Raw genomic sequence first — 20,848 nt, 5'->3', positions numbered from 1 at the left:
CTTACGAAAGAGTCTCACTTTTAATCATCTGTATTAATGTAATTGGTGCGGTATAATCGTTCATTTTATACTAATATATTATAAAACGAATGGTGCATATTAACACCCTCAACCTTTCTATGTTTATATATATGTGTGTGTGTGTGAATGGCACGACATTGTTGCCCTTATCATAACATTCATTATCCTTAAGTTTTAATATTAATGTGAACAGTGCTGAATTAAAGCTCCGTCACAATCTTTACTTAGTTAAAGCAATGATTAAAGTTCTTTGACTCCCGTCATATAAAAAGATGAGTCCTGAAGTTCCTTTCATGCTATATTTGGAAAACCTATGCTACTAATAGCATCACATTGAATAAATGATCGCCTCTTCTATAGAGAAGTAAAAATTGGCCTGCAGGCTGCAGTAGCAAACTGAAAACATAAATTTTTGCTTTGCATAATCACTTTTCTTTGTTAGAGCATTATATTTCTCGTTTCATCGTTAACCCAACACTCATATCATCAACAAATTAATGATGTTTGAACAGGAATCATCGATCACCTGTTCTAGAGACTAGAGTTTGACAGACGATGATTATGTTTACGCGTGCTTTTAATCGGAGTAGCAGAGAAGAGTCACCTCATCAAAATTGGCCTGGCAATGCTGCCACCAACACTAGCCTATATCCTTGGGGATAAATCTTGATTCATCCTCTAAACCGTCTTTATACAAAAACATGCCTGCTAAGAAACGAATACCAAGTATCAATTTTACAGAAATCTTAACCTTATATGACTGAAATGAACTCAAGGATTCACTAAAAAAGAAGAAGAGACAGAGATAAATTGGAGCAGACTAACCCAAACCCATAAACCCTCTGTCTAAAGTGCAGGGGACTCACGGAAAATCGCAATTAAGGGTTTATGGTAAAAGCACAAATTTTAGAACATGTTACTATTGTGTAGTTAACATCAGGCACAAGGGCTGAAGTGAAACTGGTACATTTTAAATGTTGGCAGAAGGAGTGAAATCGTGGAAAGACAGCAAGTTACACTTCCAAAAGTTAATTCTGGCGAAATTTTTCTCGTTTCATACAACCACAAAAAACAAAGAGCAAAGTCAATTCGCCTTTTATCTTAAAATAAAATCAAGCTTGATGCTCACTATTCCAGCCCAGATTAGTGTAAGGGGCAACAGTCAGAAAACGTAAACTTAATTAAAAGATAAAGCATTTCAACCACAAGAAAGATACATACTTCAGAAGAAATGGCTGGCCATTAAAAGTTGTGGCTTCTCTTTGTCTTCTTCAACCTCAGCCGAAGCTTCAGCTTTAATTTCTTCAACCCTTTTATCCCATATGCTATCTATTAGCTTCCAAGTTTCATCATTGACCTTTTGGGTCTGCAAAAAGAATCAAACAGTCAACTAACATGATAACAAAATGTTGCTAGGCAAAAACCCCAGTAAGCATAAATCTTCAGATACCTCCATAGGGCGGGGTGCACCAAAGGTTGAATATCCAGCATTCCCAGGTGAAAATGTAACTCTCCCAGGAAGTGTAATCCCATGAATTCCCCACCTCCCCGCATAAATTAGGGCACCATATTCATCAACCGGGTTCACTTCAGGCTGATAAATGAGCAAGAACAAATGCTTCAAATACTCATATCATATGGACTAACATGTAAACTTTCTCACCCTTGTAGATTCCAAGCATAGAAGAGTTGAATAAATGTTGGCATATGGATCAGACATTTACATAAATTAGATTGAGAACAATTTGTATATATCTTGGGTCAGCAAGGAGTGTTCAAAAGATCACATAAGGGTTAACTCGCATTTAATCTAGATCACTAAATGATAGCATTTAGTGGTTAATTTGTCAGCTGCATTTGAATAAAATATAAACTACCGATGAATGAGACAGACATGGATAGCACCTATGAGATAAAAAAAAAAGCTTACAAATGCCTCACTCTAATTCAAAATAATTAGTTCCAGAATTATCTCGGTAGAAATTAAACATTTATTCTATCAGAAGAAGAAGTACATCCAAACACAGCAGTTCAAAACAATCACTGTCCATAAAAAAGTTCAAGAATTACCTGTGGTACTCGAGGAGACCGTTTATATATGTCCCAAATTTCTTCAGCTTTAATCTCTCCATGGTCAAGTAAAATATCTGCATGACATGAAAGCTTTCAGCCAACCAAATAGTATAATTACAGTTTGACTAGAGTGATACTACCAACCTCATATTATGTATATAGAAGCTCAAACTCTCACACAAAACAGAACGTAACCAAAAAAGATTAATAACCTGTAATTGTCTCTACAGTTGAATGGTACTCCCTTAGTACAGATAAACACTTGTCCTCAGCATAACGCATATATTCATCTCGAAGTGCTTCAAGCTTGGCTGCAAGCTGTTTAAATTCACAAATTACTGATACTATTTGGGTCCTCAAAGTTTTTTTCTTCTTCTGAAAATTATAAATGTAACTCAAATCGAGTATGCATACATTTGGCACAAGATCATTTTGATTTCGGTAGTATGCTTTCCCATATGCTGTCATTCCTGTCTGCAGAATCAGAAATTCTGCAAGCCTTGAAGCCTCCAATGTGGCCTTTGCAGAGATCCAACACAAGTTGTCAACCCCAAACATCTCCTCCTCAATAACTCTAGCTACAAATTGGAGCAAATCAGTAAGCCATAACACTTCTTTTCTGCTTGCTTAGGATTAGATTTACCAAGAAAACGAAAAAAATAAACAAATAGATGCAGAAGAAATTCAACTAGGTGCTTAAATTCAACTGTATGTACTAGTTTGATTTTATATCAATAACTTGTCACTTCCCCTAACCACAGTCCTAAAATCTTAGCAGCAACTTCAAGTAGTTCGAATGTTTTTTATAAAAATTTGAAGAAATATGAGTAAAGTATCAAAGATCCTTAGGATTGCAGTAATTTGAGAGAAGGCAGAGGGATGGAGAATAATAAAGAAGAATAGAGAGAGGGTAGAAGAAATACGATGGCACCAGGCATTAAACAAACATTTTCATCCAATCCAATCTGATCTGTTTACAACAAATTGTGTTGATTAGGTCATCTCCAATTGGTTCCCTAAATGAACTCCTGAGTCCAAACTTAGAAAGAAATTAGAACATTTCAACTCCAACCATGCTCTCTAGTTAGGGACTCCCTAAACTAGTGAGCATGGTTGGAGCCACCAGTATCCCATTTCTCTCTCTTCAGATTAAGGAGCCCATTTCTCTCTAAATCATGGGATTCCAAAGAAGGTAAACTTCTAACCCAAGCTATAGCTGCTGCATCATAATCTCGATATTATGATGATTAGTGCAACTTAGAGACCACCATGCATATCTAGGTGTTAGGAACATTCATTGAGTTACATGTTTTCAATGTGTTAAAATCTGAACTTGCAACCAAAAGGGAACTTGCTTACAAGATAAATCTCTAGGACTTACGAGCACATGCACGCACTATAGAGTTTATAAAATCTGATTTTCTTGAGAAGACCTTCCCCGGTATTTCAGTGTAGCGCATATTTGGCTGACTACGAATGGATTTTATATCTGTCTGAAGAAGATATAATGCAATGAAATTAGCATGTTTCTACACAGGAAAATACATGTCACACCGATTGAAACAAAGTCAAACTACTCGCCTCAGCGAAAGGCCGGTATGGATCAGGAAAGTAGCACGCAAGGACAGCAACAGCTGCTTCTCGATATGCCAATCTAAGTTTCAGTTCCTCTGGAATTTCAGAACTATCTTCCTGACCTGTTTCAAACGTGCCCTTTTGCTGCAAATTGATAAACAAAAAGATGAACATGTTAGGCAGTAAGCCAGTCTATGTAATTCGTGAAGCTATGTTGTTAGCGGAGCAGGGACGCAGGGAAGCATATTCTCGCCCAGCAAGAAAGAGCTGGATGGGGAAAAGGTCCACTAACCCGTTTCAAAGCCTCTAGAAGCTCTTCCCGTCCGATGTAATCTAAGTCCTTCCTTGCAGTCAAAATTCCAGCTTCATTCCTGTCAGGTGATTGGAAAAACATAAGCATCACTCTGTCACTATTGAATTGAAACTTTTAGATACTGATTAGGCAATAAATTACAGTATGTTCTGCAACTCTGCACCGGTAAAATCCTCAGTAAGCTCAGCAATTTCATTAAGGAGAACCTCCTTCTCCTCTTCAGAACGGAAAAATTTATTTCTAGCGTGCACCTATTGGCACAAAAGTAGATGTTATGCAAGGATTAGTAAAAATTCAGAAGCTAGAGTTTCATATCCTAGAAGCAATGACAAAATCACCTTCAGTATGGCTAGTCTACCATCCTTTGACGGCAAACCAACTCTAATAATCTTGTCAAAGCGGCCCTTTCTCAATAGAGCAGGATCAAGGATATCCAGTCTATTTGTTGCACCTATGACTAACACCTGAAGAGGGAAAATCAGCCGCCAAGATACAAAATCTCCCTTTCAATTGAAGAAGAAAATGCATACCTGTGAAGTAGAAACTTTAAATCCATCCATCTCTGTCAGTATCTGAAGCAGACCTTGTTCCCTTTCTGCACCACCCTTCAGAAGACAATTGAAGAGACCAAAATTACTGATGTGAATATAATAATGAAACCAACTATATGATCTTAAGACAAAAAGGCACCAGTTAACAAATTCCTCAACTTCCTATAGATAAATGTGTATATGTGCTTATTTGGAAGTGCGTGTGCCTATTTAGTTGGCACCAAATGCAGATTCATTTCAGTAAAACCATCACACACTCTTGGATAATCATATCAGCAACTGCAACTTCAAAATGTGGCATCCATGAAACTTTAGCAAAATAGGAAGGGCAATGCTTGTTTAATGAAATTCGTTCAAATGGGTAAGGAAACTTTTCTCCGAGAACTGCTACAATTATAAGAATACCAACCCTTTTATAATCAGTACACTCCATATTTTCTCACACCATGTTTTGCATGTCGATTCATATCCTTGTAAGTTTTGCATGTCAATTCATATCCGTATAAGCAACAAAATATATTATTCAAATAGAAATGATAGCTTTAGTTCTTTACAAGTTTTGCACTGCTCACATAATTAGACATATAGTACATCAATCTCTATTATACCTGTAGCAATTTTAGAGTTCCTTTTTAGAAAAAATATTATTTGAAAATATCAAAAAACACAGTACAAGGCAAAGTGAATGAGAGGTCCATCCCAAAAACAGTGCAACTTTCACTGAAAACAAAACAATATCATATTACACTTCTAACATCGCAAGATAAAAAACTCTAAAAACTACCTTACATCAGCTCCCCAATCAAATAAAATTAAAGAAAAGGAGAGATTCCTAAAGGCTGGAGACAGAGAACTTTGAAAGGGAATTTAAATGTCCAGTCCGTAGAGTTATCAGTGAATCAATGTCATCATGTATACGGTACAGTGATACAGAATGGTAGCATTATTATCTGTATAACATGAGAAAACCAAATGTAATGAGAACAAAACATGAATGAACATACAGCCCAACACAAGCATTTGCAAAGCCTTGTCTATCTTTCGAGCCTAATGCAGCAGGACCACACAAATAAAAGTTAGAAACAAAGCAAGTGCCAACCATCAATTCAACTACCCTTCTTTTCTTTATGAAGGTGTAGGAAATAGAGGAACATAAGAATAATGAGAGAGAGAGTCTATTAACTTACCCCACCAATATCAGGTCCACCACGTTTGCTACCAATGGCATCTATCTCATCAATAAATATAATGGATGGAGCGAAGTTTCTGGAACTAGCAAATAGATCCTTCACACGTGACGCTGCAACACCTACAAACATCTGGAGAAAATTTAAATAAGAACATTTGGATGAAGCAACATAGTATTGATTGTTCTGTGTGGAAGAAATTAGGCTTTTTAGCCAAAATGGTCATTGAGATTGGCATAACTCCTCACTTTGGTCCCTGAGATTTAAAATCGATAGTAAGTGGTCCCTAAGTTTGTCCACCGTCAATCATTTTGGTCTTTTCGTGAAAAAACTCCATTAAATAAGAATCAAAATGATAAAAACATCTCAATTTTTGTCAAATCGTTTTGGCCCATTGCTTATTAAATTGAGAGTATTTTTGTCATTTTGGTCCTTATTTAACAGAGATTTTTTTACGGAAGAACCACAATGATTGATGGTGGACAAATTTAGGGACCACTTCTATCGATTTGAAATTTCAAGGACCAAAGTGAGGAGTTATGCCAATCTCATGGACTATTTTAGCTAAAAAGCTAGAAAATTAATACAGACAATAAACAATTCTATGTCTATCATAAGACCTTACAATATAGTAAATCATCTACAAAAAAAAAAAAAAAAAAAAAAAAAAAAAAAAAAAAAATTCTAGCAGAGAGGTAGGAATTCTAAAAGAACTGTACTAACTGTTCCAGGTGCTAAAGATATCTAGATGGATTTTAGTAACATGGTATTTGATCTTTAAAGTTTTATTTTACGAAGGCATTCACTCCTTTCAAACTCACAACCATGACTTCAAAAATCAGCTCAGACCTCTACAAAATCAGTGCCGTTTGCTGCAAAGAAAGGCAGTCCTGCTTCACCAGCAATAGCTTTAGCCAGCAGAGTTTTTCCAGTTCCAGGAGGTCCATGAAGGAGTACACCTTTTGGGCAATAGATGCCTTTATCTTGGAACTCTTCATCGTTCTTTAAAATTCGTACTATCTCCTGCAGTTCCCGCTTTATATATTCCTGGCCAGCAAAATCATCAAAGGTAACACCAGTAGATTCTTCTGCTGATATAAATTTTGCCCTGGAGGAAAAACAAGTATAATTAGAGACCAGATAAGGTGCTTGTTAGCAAAATTTGGTACTCCATTTAAATACATGATTGCATGCTCTCATCTTCTAATTCTGCAGACATAAAATTCTGAAAAGTTGATCTATCTAACAGAACAAATTTTGTCACATTGCTTTCCCGCATAAAAATGCAAACATCAGTAAGCCAAACAGCCTACTAACTCTTCTCATCAGAACAAAGCAATCCACTAAGTCCAAAGATAGAATCACATAAGCTCCTATGAAGGATAAACAAAACCACAAAAACCTAATTACAACAAATATTATAAATCAATAACCAAGTCTGAAAATGATTGGCAATACCCAGAACAATAAGTGACCTACCAGTTTCTAAGTATTAAGTTACCTGCAAATAATAGCATAAAACTACAAAACCATCTGAAAAACTTTAAGCTTCAATGGGCCAGCACATAGGTCAGCTTGGAGGTTGCTTGATTGCAAATACTCATCTTGCAAGGTACTCCAAAACCATTGCTTGTCCGTTTCAGAAATAACGTTTTTAACTCTTAATGTATAATATAGTTTGTAAAATTGACAGGGTACATCAACACAACTCAAACTTACTAAGTTTAAGTCCATAACAGTTTTTAAAAAGTAAGCCTAAAAAGGGTGATCTTGCCAGCTATCCACAAGCAAACTCAAAGCAAAATGAAGTATCCAACAAGTCACTCTGCACATACCGGCTCTTGCCTAATGATCCAAGCGCACGGCGCTTGAGTGGCTGCCTGGTTTTTTTGCTAGGACTTCCTAAATCAGATGGTATTAACTTTGCATAAATGGGTCTCGTCAAGTTGTCAATCCAGAGATACAATACAATGGACAATGCAAGCCGCATAGACCATATGACTGCAGTTGCCACAGTAGAATACACTTCTGCGGGTACAGTATCCACATTCAGAACCTCAACATTCACTATTTGCTGATGCAACTTCTGCCAAACATCATTCCAGCTATCTATTGGCATTCGGTCAACCACATGACGCCGAAAAATAACCTCCTTAGAATTTCCTTTCGCTTCATCCATTTTCTCATCTTTGTAGTAAGGTAGAATCACTGCAGAAAATTTTCCATTATTCAACAGAAGGATTTAAAGAAATAAAGATGACACACGTAAAGTGTTGTCAATGTCTTGGCATGTGCAACTATCATGAGAGAGAGACGAAGAACCCAGTGGTAAATATGTTTCAGAGGTTACGCCTGATCTCATAAGAAACAAAATCTTTTATTAAAACGATAAAGAATATACAACAAAGGGAAGTAGGTGTACCCTGAAATTCAGCTAAATAATGAAGCAACAAAACAGAAGCCATTGAAAGAAAAACAAAAGAACAAAACTAATTTACAATTACATACCAATCGGGATAAATAGCATGAAAGGACCATTGCTTAAAATCTAAAGAATCTGAAAGCCCACAAAGATGTGCTCGATAAAACCTGGTAGTATTACAAATGCCGAATAGCAAATGAACTCAAGCTTTAATGGATGGGACATGCCAGTATATCCAGCAGAATTTTTTAAAGCAACAATTGGATTGACTAAAAGCATGACAAGAAAATATGTATAAAGCATGGAAAACAAAAAGAAACAAGAACAAGGCCTAACTTGAAAAATAGCACCAAATGGAAAGTACCAATAACCTGGAAGACAGTTTAAATTAGGAGAACAAATTTCTACCTGATATTGTTTGACCATAGTTTGAGTACTCCATATACTGGACTTTATTTGAGTTAAGGAGTCTCCAAAAGTCACTAAAATCAATCCTGTGTGAGTTCTCAGGATCCCACTCTGTTCCCCTTAACTTTCCGCGCATAGTCAACAAGGCCCTGCTCCAGTATGAAGCCATGACAAGCTGTCTCTCTAACTGCAAATTTGCCTTGTTCTCAAGTTCTTCCAAGTCATTTATCCTCTTTTTCTCAGCATCCTTCAGTTTCTATAAAGTAAGGGGAACTAGTAAGTGAAAGAATCCAAATTACTGACATTGAATTAGTTCTCCTTATAAAGACAATTTAGAGAAAGAAAGGAGGAGAACAATATAATGCATAAGATAAAAATACAAGGAGGTTTACATAGGATTGCAAGACATAACTAAAACTATTTAAACAAAAACCTCTCTACACTACTACAGAAAGCCAACATCCTATTCAGCATGGTCACTCAGTTTTTGTATTTCCCAAATAACCCGTGTTGTAGTTGAAGAGTGAGTAAATCACTAGAGTTAACAAAAAAGGGTATTAACTAATAACTAAGCCCAAGTCTTCTTATAGAATTTCAAATCTCTTCATACGCCCCAGTTTCACTATTTTTTAAGATTTGTTCATACTTAAATATAAAATGCCAATTTATAACAACCTGCAAACAGATAATAAATAGTACAGTAAATGAATAGACCAACAATGGATGAAAACAATATCATAGAAGTGGTAGGGTACACAAACACTAGTGATATACATAAAAAATAAAATAAAGTTGGCAGCTGTAGTTAAGAATACCGAACAACTTTGAAACAGAAACAAGGATTCAAATCCAGCATCACACCAAAATACCAATAAAAAGAAAAGTAGCCCTAGTTTCAATAGAAATCTCAACGCCCTCAAAATATATATGTGTGTGTGTGTGTGTGTGTGTATTCCATTGATATGAGCTCATCTATGCACCGAAGCATCCTCCACAAGCTTTCTCAAAACCTAAATTAGTGGTAATATGAGATTAAGAATAACACAACCAAAGCATATAATTTGTTTTGACTATAAACCTATTGTTTTAAGGGAACCGTGGGAACACCATAAGATTGGCAACTGTGATAGCTAGCCTCCATATCACAATGTGAGAACAACACATAAACAGAGTTGGGATTCTACAAAGTCAAATTGATGAAAATGAACAACCATTTATTTAGAGCTTAAAGGGGCTATTACCCATTAATACCAAGTTATCATTAGCAAGAGGTTTTGCCACCTATAATCCTAAGCCAGAGATTTCCGTGTCACCGATAATCAAACTTACAACCCCATTGTGACAATTACCATTGACGCAATTTTGGGCCACCTTTCTAGCCTAGTCCTACTCCCTACCTTCATTCAATGCAAGTTCTTCACTCTAACTAAAGCGGCATAAAGTTAAGTTTACCATTAAGATTTATCCTTTTCCTTCATTTCCTCGGCCCTCAAACAGTCTAAATACAGATTCAAACACACACATAACCAAAACCAATTGTATAACCACAAGTGAATACCAACAAATAACATGAAATCCTGTTTTTCTATGATTAAAACAACAAAAGACAATTACTTTCTTCATTATTCACCTTAATTTCTACTCCCATAATTTGCCAACACCTAAATGGATTCAAAAAACCATCACCAAAAGACAAATAAGCAAACAAACCCCAGATACAAAAATCGCAACAAAAACAAAAACATACCTCAAAAGCCGCAACGGCCGAGTTGTTCGTCGTCCCCAAATCGACAACTTCAACTTTCTCGTTGACTATACGAAGCGGCCCGACTCTTCTAACGCCGTCGAATCTTCGGTTAATAAAGCTAAAGCCATTGGACGGCGTCGTTTGGCCCAGTCTCTGACCTAAAAACAAAGTCTTGGGGGTTGTGAAATCGGGGGTCTTGATTGAAGAACCACGCGAACTGCCCAGGACGTTGATTTGAGCCGCGGGGGAAGCCATCTCTGTGATTTTCAGGCGAAATCAGGGTTTTTCGTACATCACAGCGCACCGTAAGTGCATAAGACAAAGGCACCGAGAGTGTTTCTGTTAGTGAGAAATGGAAGTCAGGTGGGAGGGGATAAGGGGGAAGACGAGAAGGGGTTTTTGGAATGTTCTATTTCCCGTTTGAAGATTTGTAAGTATCGTTTGGAATATTTTTAAAAATCGCCAAAAGTATTTTTCGGTGAAAATGTTTTGGAAACATTTTTAATAAAAGCATAAGTAATTTTTTTTTTTAAATATGTATTTTTAGAAGAACATAAAAATACTTTTGAAATTTAAAAATATTTTCTAAAAGTAATTTAATTATTTTAAAAGTACTTCGTCTTTCTGTTTGATTTTGAAGGAAATCAATTCTAATCACTTCGGCCACCACCATAATGCGTTTAGCTGTTTAAAAATTAATATTTTAAGACTACTTTAGCTCATTTTTATTTTATCTCTAACTATGCAGATTTTTTTTTTCTTTATATTTTACTCTTTTTTTTTTTTTTAACCAAAATTAATGTCATGGACCTGCATGTTACCTGCTCTGGGGCCAAACTTAACCTGTAAAGTTGTAGCAAACCCAAATAAAACAGTTGGCTTCTTAGCTTGGTGTGAATTGTGTGATGATGGCTGAGGGTCAGTTGTGCTCGGGTATAGAAAATACCCAATAATTAATTTAACTAATACAGCTATAGAAAATACTCAATAATTAATTTGTGATTATGGGATGGTTACGGCACATCCGTATCATACTCTGATCCAAAACGTTACATCCCACGGTTTGCTATCCCCTTGTGACATTGCTTGTACAAAAATATAAATTAAAAGAACTAGATCCACTAAGTCTAATAGTATTTGGATTTGGATCCAAATTTTGGGATCCTCACATTTTAATCATTCATCGTGCATCGTACAGTCAGAAATAATTTGATTTTTTTTAAATTTAAAATTAAATATAAATAGTATCTTATTCTTTTTCAACGATTGAATCGATTACTTAATCAGCTTATATTTGAATTATAATTTCTCTGAAGACGTTTTCTTGGCAACCAAACACAACTTCTCTCACAAGCAGTCAATTTATCCTTATTAAAAAGACTTGTACCAAGTCCTTTGAGAAAGATCAAAAGGATTGCCAAGCTTCTTTTGAGAAGTAAAGACTAAAGGTATCAAAATCGAAGGCAAGCAAAAACGAACTACCAAACACCACCATAACAACCATAACAAAACTGAAATTATGTTTTTTACATTAACGGATATAATACCAAACAAGCAAACGGCTTTAGAAATTATCCATCAAGGGAATGCTAAAATACATCAAAACCAAAGATAATATAAGCTCTCATATCATGCCACTAAGAAACAAGATACGCGTGTGCAAGCTCCAATCCTAGCATCCTCTATCACCATACATCTCTGCAAGCTCCAATCCTGCAATCAAAACAAGGGCAAGCGTAAATTAACACCATAAGGACACATTTATACTCCAGGACAATGCACAAACCCCATCTTGTAAGATAATTACCCTAACTTAAAGCCATGAAATGGTCACTTACATATTTTGTTGAAGGCTACAATGTCACAACTCTGAACATACTCATTAATTGGTTCGACAGTAAGATGTTCCTCAATGAGAGTGTCAACAGAGACCAGGTCATCAACAATTGTCATCATTATTTGCAACTTCTTAATCCCGTACCCAACAGCTACAAGTTTGGCTGCACCATTAAGAAAATAATAATACCGAATTAGCATCAAGACTAAAATTTGCAAAACAATACATTAGCTTCCACACTAATAACACAATAATATGTCCTCTTTAACAACAAATAAACCTTGGATGAAGGAAGAACTTACATGCTCCCCAATGCAAGCCTTCCAAGTGGACACTTCTTACAGCCTCCTCAAGCTTTTTCATGTCAGTTTCATCATCCCATGGCTTCACATCCAACAGAACCGACGACTTGCCAGACTCTTTCTTCTTTGTTGATGCCTTGATAGAAGCTGCACGTTCTTCCGCAGCCTTCTTCTCCTCTTCGGTCTCTTCCCCAAAGAGATCAACATCGTCATCATCGTCATCCTCAGCAGCTGAGGCCTGAAAATCATATCATGTTCTAACACATCAGTATAACAATCTTATGCAAGTTTTTCAAACTGATAAAGCAACACAGTCCAACTTCGCAAATTTCAATTATCCTTAAATATATGGAAAATTAAAACGAAGACATCCAAATACGCACTCGGTAAATAGGGAGGAAAAATAATTGCCTTTGTATCAGCTACAGGCGGTGTAGCAATTGCTTCCCCGGTGACAGGAGCAGATCCCTCAATAGTGACACCAGATCCTTCTCCGGTTACACCACTACAACAATGAATATAATCAAATAATTCAAAACAGTGTTCACAAATCAAAGAAATCCATTAGAACTAGTAACAAACAAAAAAACAAATCCATCAAAAGTTTTACGAACTTACGAAATCCTAAGAAGAGCAGCAATGTGGTTGTACCACCTAGACACATTCACAAATTCGGAAGAAGGGGCCTTTGAAAGAGCTGCATACACAGTGATATCATCCTTGGAAGCCTGATATCCAGTGATGTAACTGCGAGCAAGCAAGTAGTCATCGAGTTTCTTCAGGCCGGAGGCCGAGTTGACGTCAAAGAATGTGACTGCCATTGCTAGGTCTCCGGTGATTTTTCCTGCCACCCATACAAAAAAAAAAAAAAAGTCTTTCAACCCTAGATGATTACCACAGAAAAATATACATTATTTACATAAAATTCAAACATAACTATCAGTGCCAAATATCAATTACTAGAAAATTAAAAATCTTTCTAGGGTTTTACTGAAAATTCCTAATCAATTTAGTTCTAGGACTGAAAGAAAAACTAGAAAACGATTTCAATTGACTGTGAAAACGAAATTACCACACAGATTCATGAATTGCATATCCAAAAACACTCTGATTAGATAAAAAGTAAGGATCTTTAGCAATGGATGTGAGATTACCTGAAGAGCGAGAGAGCTGCAGAGCCTGAGAGAGAGAGAGTGAGGTGGATATTTTTAGGGTTCTAACGATTTTATAAGCAATTGGATTTCCTGGCTACATGCGGAATCGTTTAAATGGGCCGGTCCGAAACAAACAATGGTACGGCCCAACAAGTTTAAATAATATTGGTACGACAGAAGACGACACAAGATACGCCGTCGTTTTATGTTCTTTGCTCGCTTATGGCCTAACCCACCTGCGTCGACCTCGAGCAATTCCCAATTTCCAGTGGCCGGTAGGAAGGAGAAGAAGAGGGAAGAGAGTACAGAGAGAGAAGAAAGGAATGCCGAAGAGAACAACACACACGTACTCGAGCGAGGACGCAGCTCCGGATGGACCTGACTCTGATCTCTTCGTCTATTACTGCAAGCACTGTGGATCCCACCTCCTCATAACTGGTTCTCTCTCTCCCCTCTCTCCTTAGATACATAGATAGATATATATATATATATATATTGGTTTTACTTGGATTAGTTGTATGACTAGAAATTTATAAGCTTGAAAGGAAAATTTGGTTAATGCTAATTTAAATCGTAATTTTGTATTGGGTATAATCGCTGTTTCTGAAAAGATGGTTTCTTGAATAATATTTTGGGGGCTACAAACTATACTGAAGTGTGTGTTGTGTAAGATACCCAATTGCAGAAAATGCCGAAGAGGAAGACGGACAAGGCTTATGTGTTGGACAAGAGCAAGCATCTTGCAAGGCTCAACATTGCTGAGGCTGGAAAGGTTTTGTTGAAAAGGTGCTTAATTTCTTTAGTCTAAGTTAAAAATTGGGTGTTGTCACTGATGTATGTATGTTTAACACCAGCTGATCACCGGCCCTCGGTTTCTTGTAGTTTATTTCGTATTTGGGAGAGTATTTTGCAACTACTCCTTTTTTAAGCAAAGCTTGATTTTGTGATTAGTTTTTCGAGTACAATTGTTATGACTTTGCAACATTGTTGATGCCTTGAAATCTTGGTTGATATAATTATTCAGGGGGGAAGGGAAATTGGAGAAGCAATTTCGAATGAACTGTGTGGGTTGTGGACTCTTTGTTCTCTATCGCTCTGAAGAAGACTTGGAAGGTGCTTCTTTCATTTATGTTGTTGATGGTGCTCTAAGCACAGTTGCTGCTGAAACCAACCCACAGGTATGAAGAAAATTTACAGAAGGCTTTTTACCAACATCTTGTGTGGTACTCCGATTCTGGAAAAGGATTATTTTCTATAAATAAAGGGCTGTATATGTCTCACTATATCCTATCCTCCTTGTAATGCATCTTTTGGATTGTAAACATAGATTTTGGGCCGGCAACTAAGCAATTTGTTTCTACATGAGCATAGCAATTCCCTTTTGCAATGTTGTCATGTTTTCTTTTTATGAACATCCATATATAATCACTCCATCCATATTTACTAATTGGGTAATGTGATGTGTGTAGGATGCTCCTGTGCCACCTTGTATATCAAACCTAGAAGGGGGACTCGTTCAAGTGGCTATAGAAGTGGAAGATCGTGCACAACGCTCAGCAATCACAAGTAAGAGAAAATATTAAATGGTTTTCTGTCATCTTATTCAGCATGCAATGCTTGCTTGTTAGGTCAGATTACTATCATAAGTCAGAATTTCCTGCATGTACTTGAATTGGATTTTTGGATTTCTTGTATGACAAGTACTAGTCCTTTTGAGGTCTGTATGCATCCCACAACACCTGTAGTTGGCAGTTTTAATATGTAATACTTGCCAAAAGTTAATTGTCGGCTGGAAATTTAGATCGCTGATAATTTACACACTTCTTGCTCTTATGCCAGGAGTGAATGCTGATGATGTAAGAGTCACTGTAGCTGCACCTGCTGCTCGGGGAGAAGCAAACAACGAGCTCTTGGAATTCATGGCCAAAGTATAATTCTGCTTTTCTTTGTTAAATTTTTAGGATCCCAATCTTTTGGAACAAGTGTTAATTTAAGCCTTAACTCAATTGCTTTTTTGCATAGGTGTTGGGTCTGAGACTAAGCCAGATGACTCTTCAGAGAGGGTGGAATAACAAATCAAAACTCCTTGTGGTGAGTTAAACGAGTTTTACTATCTCTCTTTCTCTCTCTCACTCATTCATTGGGTGGCTTCTTGATGATCATAATCTGTTTCAAATGTCCCTGAGAAAGCGATATCGGTTTTGTCAAAAGAAGTTTTCCAAGATTGTATACATTAACTTCGGTGTTAGACTCTATTCACTGATTTAGTTTCTGGATGCACAAATACATGATACATCTACTCTGAAAAACTTAGGATAGGACAGCTTATCAAAGTAACGGTACTGTTTATAAAATAATAGCAATCACAAGTAACGGTAGCATGAATATAAAAGCAACGTATGAGGATGACCCCTAAATTACCTATGAGTTATAGTTGCTTAAGGACATGTGACGTGCCAATTTAACTAAGAAACTTCTTATGTACTAATCTAACTTATCTTGCTAGCTTTCTTCCTTATCATTTGGTGATTGTTTCAGGTAGAGGATTTGTCTGCTAGGCAAGTATATGAGAAACTTCTGGAGGCTGTGCAACCTTGAGTCTTTACAGTGCAATTTCAAATGTCAACTCTAATGAATAACATCAGTCGACGTGTATGTTTACAGCTTACCCTGGACATCAGCGGTACAAATTATTCTTGTGTTAGTTGTGATGCAATATGAATCTTCAATTGTACAATCCCGAGTCTTTTAGGCAATAGCTCCATATAACTCATCTGTACTCTTGTACTTGATAGTGATAAAGGTTTGGTTGATTATATGCACCATTTCTGTTTCCGTTAGAACCCACTCTCTCTACTCTCACCTCTGTGAAAGATGTTAGCAATGTGATAAATAAGATTAGTGTCAATTTTTGCGCTAGTAGGGAAGGGTTTACGAAATGTGATTCCTCGTGGTAGTCAATCACGCAAATGCTGCCCGAAATTCAAACAAGATTAGTGTCAATTTTTGTTTAAGACAAGTTGGCTTAGGCATGTGGATGGAGTAACTGTGAGCAATATCCTTTGGCACATGGTTCTTGCTTACGAGAATGATGCACGTTGCAGAATTTACAACATATATTCAGTGTTTGTGTCACCAAACAAACCCTCAAAGCCAAACGTTATAACAAGTGATTAGGAATGTATTAAAGTTTAATAATACTTGATTATTAAAACAAACTAACAATCTGTTACATCGGAAATGAAACTACGAGTACAAATCCTAGATTAAAGTTAAAATCGACGCATAAAATATAAAACCACCAAAAGGAAATATGCTCCTCAGTTTTAAGCAGTGTGTGAGAGGAGCTAGAAGGTACATGGTTCGAAGTTGGCAGCGCACTTCTCCGGGAGCTGCATGGCCATGTTGCGATCAATTCCAGAGATCGGAGGGCCATTGACGAGCACACAGAGGCAAGGCTGGCCAAGAGCTTTGAGGGCATTGCAGCAAGTCTCACTCGGCGGAATGGGGCTGAAAGGAACAACTGCTACTCTGCAGGGTATTAGCTGAACTAGTGCCGAGAAGAAAGTGCTTGTACAAGTAGTTCCCTGCCCTTGATCCACCAAACCTGTCATCACTAACACAAACACCAAAATTGGAAGAGCCATAATTTTCCTGCTAGTAAACCTCATCTTAATTGAAAGTTAGAACTAAGATTAACCGTTAATTATGCTTTGGTAGTGTTAGGGAGAAGGTGTCTCGAATTTGGATTTATAGGGGATGACGGGGGCCTCATGCTATCATGCATGTCCCTCCTACTCAAAGGTCACACCTATGATGCCATTATTTTCCAGCTCTGTTGCTCATCGGTACACAAAAACTAGTCAAAAATACAGTGTGCTAGTTGTTGTAGTTGTTCAACTCAAATTTCATGACCCTTTGTATTTTCTATAATTTATTTATAATTTTCCAGCTTATCCCTAATCAGTTTCTTCATCCTATCGACTACGAAAATCACTCAGAAAACGTCCTGCACCTTTCAAACGCATGGTGCAAATCGAAACAGTTCAAAACAAGTAAGAAACCAAAACTAGATATTCAAGAATGCAAAGAAATGGTAAAACTATAATTGCTGGAGGAGCAAAAGAATGTCAGTACATGATAAAGAGATAAATAATGACACGACACAATTGGCCGTACCCGACCTTCTTTATTACAATTCAGATCAACCACAAACGCCTTTTCACAATGTTGTTCTGATCGTTATAATACGTTATGATTTCAACATGTAACAAGTTGTCAAACTTAATCTTTGTTTCCTTTGAGATTGATTACTGCAAGCTCCTGTTCAACAAACTCTCCTGCATGAATGGGCGGGTATTTGCTCGCAAGCGGGGATTCTGCAAAGTGACCTAAGGGCTTCAACACAGCATCAGATGCTATGTGCGCAAACAACTACATGGCAAGAAACGTCACAACTAAGCATACAGTGCATTTGGATATTTATTTATATAAAACCAAAGAGAACGAGATGGTATAATGACAACAATATGACTGGCTTCACTCACTGTTGAAGATACTCTCCATAGTAAGCGATTTTGCTCCGTTGCTAGTTTGATTGCATCAATCGTCCTGTTTGTTATGATAACTTCATGCATTCCAGCTATGCAATCTCCTGCAGTCAGCCATTCTATCTGCATTGAAAAATTGTGTGAATGGAATACAACTAGCATAAAGATTTAAAATGCAACACATGCCGAAGGAAACCAACCTAAAACAGCTATATGCATCAAGGAGAACTTAATTTTTAGCACACATAATTGACAAACCTACTTTTTTTTCTTTGGTACAATTAGCACACCAAATTTAATTTTTAGCACCGTTTTATCTTTCAAACATAAGACCTGCATAACCTTTTTCTTTGTTGCTACTTAAACATCTACATACATGATAATATATCAAAAGTTCATTGATGAAAAAGAAACACCAATTCCCATCTCCCTGCCAATTTGAAGTATGATTAGATAGATATCGAACAAGATATTGTTCCAGTAGTTAAATTAAAGTTTGAATATGTCTTTCAAAAGTTAGGAAACATGGAATGTGTAAAATGTATTTTCCATTGGCGTAACTGTATTCCAAAATTCAAATTGTTTTCTAGTGACAGTCACTGTAGTCCGTTGGCAACTAGCTTTGAAAACTATTCGATTATTACTTTATTACTAAGCACAACAGTTCAAATATTTTTACCTGCTTCCCAGTCTGAATGAGAAGACATCCTACAGGAACCTTCACCTCAACTTTTTGCCCATTTTTAAGCCAAATATTCAGACCTGGGAATCTACTTCTGCCGTGAATAGTTATAAAGTTGAGGTCATAATGATATCCTGCAAACACAGTACCCTCTTGGCCATAACGCCGAAGGTCACTTCCTGTTGGAGCTAGAAGGTGCGGTCCCTGGGTTCGAAAACAAAGGGCACTTAGCATAAAAGGCATAAACTTATCCAGGAATCGGCGAATGCAATGGAAGAGAGTCTAGTTCATGACACGACTCATCCACAAGTTGGTGATTGTCGAAAATGCAGCATGTAGACAAAATGCATGTTATTGCTCTATAAATGACCACAAGGCAATGTATTTAATATAGTTATAAAGTGATTGAAGAATATGACCAGTCCAAATTCATCCTTATAAGTAGGAGAAACAAAACAAAACTAAGAAGTGTTTTAAAATAAAACACTAGTGGCGTTATGGAGCAAAGCAGAAGGTATTCAATAGAATGCAACTTGAATTGGGAACACATATGTGGCAGGGTGGTTAAAGATAAGAAAAGTGATGGATACTCGATATAGAACCTCGCATGGAATTGAAAGGCATATAGACATGTATATACATATGAATATAGACATGAATGCAAGTTTCGATTGACAGCCATTGGTCACCTGCTTCATAAGAGAAGTGAATGCATCCTTTGGCAAGCCAAATCCAATGGCAGCCATTTCAGCAACAGCCTGGAAAGAAAGAAAGAAGGTAAACATTTTAATGATGAATATTTTGATGATATTGGACGATTTACAAAACAAGCACGCAGCTTGAACGATCTGAAAACACAAATCAGTGGCTCACCTCTATTGCGGAAATCATCTTGTAACCCCACGAATCCATGGTATCTTTCCATTCAGGAAACTCCTCGGGTACGACGGGCTCTGCATTAAGCTCCTAGAAAACAAGAATAGCATCACTATCATCTTCTTCATCTTGATCATGGCAAGTAGAACAATAAGCATTGACTTTTAAACAGTGTTTGTGCAAAGTGAAAATCAGAAAAGCAAAGAAAGAAGAGACCTGAAAGCGGGTTTTCGAGGGTCGAGGACCCACTCTCCACATGTATCGCCATTTGCGATCTGCCCCTTTGGGGATGGATGGCTGGGACTCTTTGGGTATTTCCTTCAATTTCTCCTGCATTTCTTCATCAACAAGGCTTCTGGGGACTTCCACGCCTTCCGGTGTCACACCAACCTGTAATGTGTTATCCCCATCTCACTTTCCAAGTTTTGAGCAACAACAACCGGATTTGGCAATTTCAATTCACACCACAAATGACCCAATTTTACACAGTTTCTATTAAATACAGGTGATAAAAAAAATGGATGAAATAAAAATCAAAAGGGTACCCAGATGAGCCCCCAATCAGCAATCACCGAATTGGGTTTCAAAATATAAATTTTCAAATTTTTTCATTTGTGGGCGACATTTTCTTGGGAAACAAACAGTTCAGAACCCCACCTGGTAATGCAATTGGGGCCTCTCCTGGAGTCGCTTGAACTCCGGCGGACTGTCGAAGTACCTCTCCATCATATCAAGGAAGCGATCGTTGTCCTCCGCCGTACATCTGGGATCCTTTACCAACAGAGCTCCCGTTTCTCTCAGACTCCGACTAACCTCGCCGCACAACTCCTTCACTCCGGCCTCCTCCGATTCCAAGTACGCGCCCAGATCTACCACCGTCAGCTCCATCTTATCGATCCCAAATCCAAAAAATTTGATACGAGATTCTTGATTTTTGAGGGCTTATAAATGTTTGGGGATGGCGGGAGATTTTTCTATTTAATTTTGTTTCTGTTTTTATTTTTTCCAATGTTTGCATTTTAAGCGTCAAACGTTTGAGTCAGCGGAGAGATGCGTGTCGTGTGTAACACAAATTGTTTTTGTATTTTCGTGTGTAACACTAATTGTTTTTGTTATGTTACAGTAATAATGTTCTTTGATTCGCTTTCCC

General features: G+C 37.1%; 5 protein-coding genes across 11 annotated transcripts; 1 reads left to right on the top strand and 4 right to left on the bottom strand.

Moving 5' to 3' along the window:
- Positions 1–161: 161 nt before the first annotated feature.
- On the bottom strand, positions 162–10,725 carry EMB3144 (AAA-type ATPase family protein). 6 transcript variants are annotated; one of them, XR_015953341.1, is made up of 18 exons: positions 10,298–10,725; positions 8,551–8,806; positions 7,556–7,928; positions 6,570–6,828; positions 5,721–5,852; positions 4,513–4,587; positions 4,321–4,446; positions 4,124–4,233; positions 3,962–4,040; positions 3,676–3,813; positions 3,476–3,587; positions 2,509–2,672; positions 2,307–2,412; positions 2,092–2,168; positions 1,472–1,615; positions 1,243–1,387; positions 548–729; positions 162–404 (listed from the first exon to the last, which is right to left on the bottom strand). XR_015953341.1 is itself a non-coding variant. In XM_068487333.2 (17 exons), the coding sequence occupies exons 1-16, from the start codon at positions 10,550–10,552 to the stop codon at positions 1,244–1,246; spliced, it is 2,550 nt and encodes an 849-aa protein (XP_068343434.1). In that variant the 5' UTR covers positions 10,553–10,725; the 3' UTR covers positions 431–729; position 1,243. The 6 variants fall into 6 exon arrangements, 2 of the variants coding, with proteins under 2 accessions (XP_068343434.1, XP_068343435.1); XR_011069936.2 differs by having other exon boundaries at positions 626–729; XR_015953338.1 differs by having other exon boundaries at positions 548–726.
- A 1,080-nt stretch (positions 10,726–11,805) lies between these two features.
- LOC137746927 (elongation factor 1-delta 2) lies at positions 11,806–13,728 on the bottom strand. 2 transcript variants are annotated; one of them, XM_088679767.1, is made up of 6 exons: positions 13,591–13,728; positions 13,055–13,280; positions 12,848–12,941; positions 12,437–12,674; positions 12,136–12,297; positions 11,806–12,010 (listed from the first exon to the last, which is right to left on the bottom strand). In XM_088679767.1, coding segments are annotated over exons 2-6 (699 nt in total). In that variant the 5' UTR covers positions 13,258–13,280; positions 13,591–13,728; the 3' UTR covers positions 11,806–12,008. The 2 variants fall into 2 exon arrangements, with proteins under 2 accessions (XP_088535893.1, XP_068343038.1); XM_068486937.2 differs by lacking the exon at positions 11,806–12,010 and having other exon boundaries at positions 12,128–12,297.
- LOC137746926 (UPF0235 protein At5g63440) lies at positions 13,689–16,412 on the top strand. The gene is made up of 7 exons (XM_068486936.1): positions 13,689–14,028; positions 14,262–14,376; positions 14,615–14,768; positions 15,060–15,156; positions 15,430–15,518; positions 15,613–15,681; positions 16,129–16,412. Exons 1-7 carry the CDS (start codon positions 13,689–13,691, stop codon positions 16,186–16,188), a joined length of 924 nt encoding a protein of 307 aa, XP_068343037.1. The 3' UTR covers positions 16,189–16,412.
- Positions 16,413–16,774: 362 nt separating this feature from the next.
- Positions 16,775–17,261, bottom strand: LOC148698321 (protein LIM1-like). The gene has a single exon (XM_088679773.1). It carries the CDS (start codon positions 17,259–17,261, stop codon positions 16,938–16,940), a length of 324 nt encoding a protein of 107 aa, XP_088535899.1. The 3' UTR covers positions 16,775–16,937.
- LOC137748554 (uncharacterized) lies at positions 16,775–20,707 on the bottom strand. The gene is made up of 7 exons (XM_068488723.2): positions 20,356–20,707; positions 19,915–20,088; positions 19,696–19,788; positions 19,512–19,580; positions 18,820–19,026; positions 18,138–18,263; positions 16,775–18,024 (listed from the first exon to the last, which is right to left on the bottom strand). The coding sequence occupies exons 1-7, from the start codon at positions 20,584–20,586 to the stop codon at positions 17,875–17,877; spliced, it is 1,050 nt and encodes a 349-aa protein (XP_068344824.1). The 5' UTR covers positions 20,587–20,707; the 3' UTR covers positions 16,775–17,874.
- Between the last annotated feature and the right edge of the window lie 141 nt (positions 20,708–20,848).

The sequence above is a fragment of the Pyrus communis genome, chromosome 2 (assembly GCF_041283825.1).
Source record: "Pyrus communis isolate YQ-2024b chromosome 2, ASM4128382v1, whole genome shotgun sequence".
NCBI classification, from domain to species: Eukaryota; Viridiplantae; Streptophyta; class Magnoliopsida; order Rosales; family Rosaceae; genus Pyrus; species Pyrus communis.
This window is presented reverse-complemented; position numbering and strand designations above follow the sequence as displayed.

Excerpts from the sequence above, each read along its gene's own strand:
- EMB3144 (XM_068487333.2), bottom strand. The coding sequence starts at position 10,552 with ATGGCTTCCCCCGCGGCTCAAATCAACGTCCTGGGCAGTTCGCGTGGT. Across the intron at positions 8,807-10,297 it reads CGGCCGTTGCGGCTTTTGAG|AAACTGAAGGATGCTGAGAA; the intron begins GTATGTTTTTGT and ends CTTACTTTATAG. Across the intron at positions 1,616-2,091 it reads GGTCTCCTCGAGTACCACAG|CCTGAAGTGAACCCGGTTGA; the intron begins GTAATTCTTGAA and ends CTCATTTATCAG.
- LOC137746927 (XM_068486937.2), bottom strand. The coding sequence starts at position 13,257 with ATGGCAGTCACATTCTTTGACGTCAACTCGGCCTCCGGCCTGAAGAAA. Across the intron at positions 12,942-13,054 it reads GCTGCTCTTCTTAGGATTTC|TGGTGTAACCGGAGAAGGAT; the intron begins GTAAGTTCGTAA and ends TCATTGTTGTAG. Across the intron at positions 12,675-12,847 it reads CGCCTGTAGCTGATACAAAG|GCCTCAGCTGCTGAGGATGA; the intron begins GCAATTATTTTT and ends TATGATTTTCAG.
- LOC137746926 (XM_068486936.1), top strand. The coding sequence starts at position 13,689 with ATGCGGAATCGTTTAAATGGGCCGGTCCGAAACAAACAATGGTACGGC. Across the intron at positions 14,769-15,059 it reads CTGCTGAAACCAACCCACAG|GATGCTCCTGTGCCACCTTG; the intron begins GTATGAAGAAAA and ends TGATGTGTGTAG. Across the intron at positions 15,682-16,128 it reads ACAAATCAAAACTCCTTGTG|GTAGAGGATTTGTCTGCTAG; the intron begins GTGAGTTAAACG and ends TGATTGTTTCAG.
- LOC148698321 (XM_088679773.1), bottom strand. The coding sequence starts at position 17,261 with ATGAGGTTTACTAGCAGGAAAATTATGGCTCTTCCAATTTTGGTGTTT.
- LOC137748554 (XM_068488723.2), bottom strand. The coding sequence starts at position 20,586 with ATGGAGCTGACGGTGGTAGATCTGGGCGCGTACTTGGAATCGGAGGAG. Across the intron at positions 20,089-20,355 it reads GGCCCCAATTGCATTACCAG|GTTGGTGTGACACCGGAAGG; the intron begins GTGGGGTTCTGA and ends AACACATTACAG. Across the intron at positions 18,264-18,819 it reads TCATTCAGACTGGGAAGCAG|ATAGAATGGCTGACTGCAGG; the intron begins GTAAAAATATTT and ends TTTTCAATGCAG.